The sequence below is a fragment of the Myotis davidii genome, unplaced genomic scaffold, assembly GCF_000327345.1.
Source record: "Myotis davidii unplaced genomic scaffold, ASM32734v1 scaffold609, whole genome shotgun sequence".
Lineage (NCBI taxonomy): Eukaryota > Metazoa > Chordata > Mammalia > Chiroptera > Vespertilionidae > Myotis > Myotis davidii.
In genome coordinates, this window is record NW_006300164.1 from 1,040,207 (window position 1) to 1,040,535 (window position 329).

At 68.4% G+C, this 329-nt stretch overlaps 1 protein-coding gene across 1 annotated transcript in view; it reads right to left on the minus strand.

The window, feature by feature from the left end:
• ENTPD8 (ectonucleoside triphosphate diphosphohydrolase 8) overlaps positions 1 to 329 on the minus strand; it is a gene marked incomplete at its 3' end in the record, with an annotated part of 4,858 nt that overhangs the window by 861 nt on the left and 3,668 nt on the right. Inside the window, 1 exon segment of the mRNA XM_015572350.1 lies at positions 12 to 329. This exon segment is cut by the window's right edge and continues 8 nt beyond it. Coding sequence (XP_015427836.1) covers positions 12 to 329 — 318 coding nt within the window.

The window sequence follows — 329 nt, forward strand, 5'->3', positions numbered from 1 at the left end:
CGGCCGTGAGCACCAGCCTGGGGTAGGGCCCCCCCTCAGGCCCCCCAACTCCCCGAGAGCCCACCTGCACCAGCCTGGCCAGCAGCCTGTTCAGCATCTGGTCACGGCCGAAGCAGAGGTAGCTGTGGGTGTAGACGCGGTGCTCGAAGCCGTAGAGGCGGAAGGAGGCCTGGGTGCTCTCGTCCCGAATGGGGCCTCCGGGCACGAAGGTGATCTGGGTGGAGGCCCCGCCCATGTCCAGGGCGCCCACCAGCGTCCCCTCCGGAGGCCGGATCCACTCTCCGGAGAAGGAATACTGAACACAGACGGGCACCAGGTTCCAGGACCAG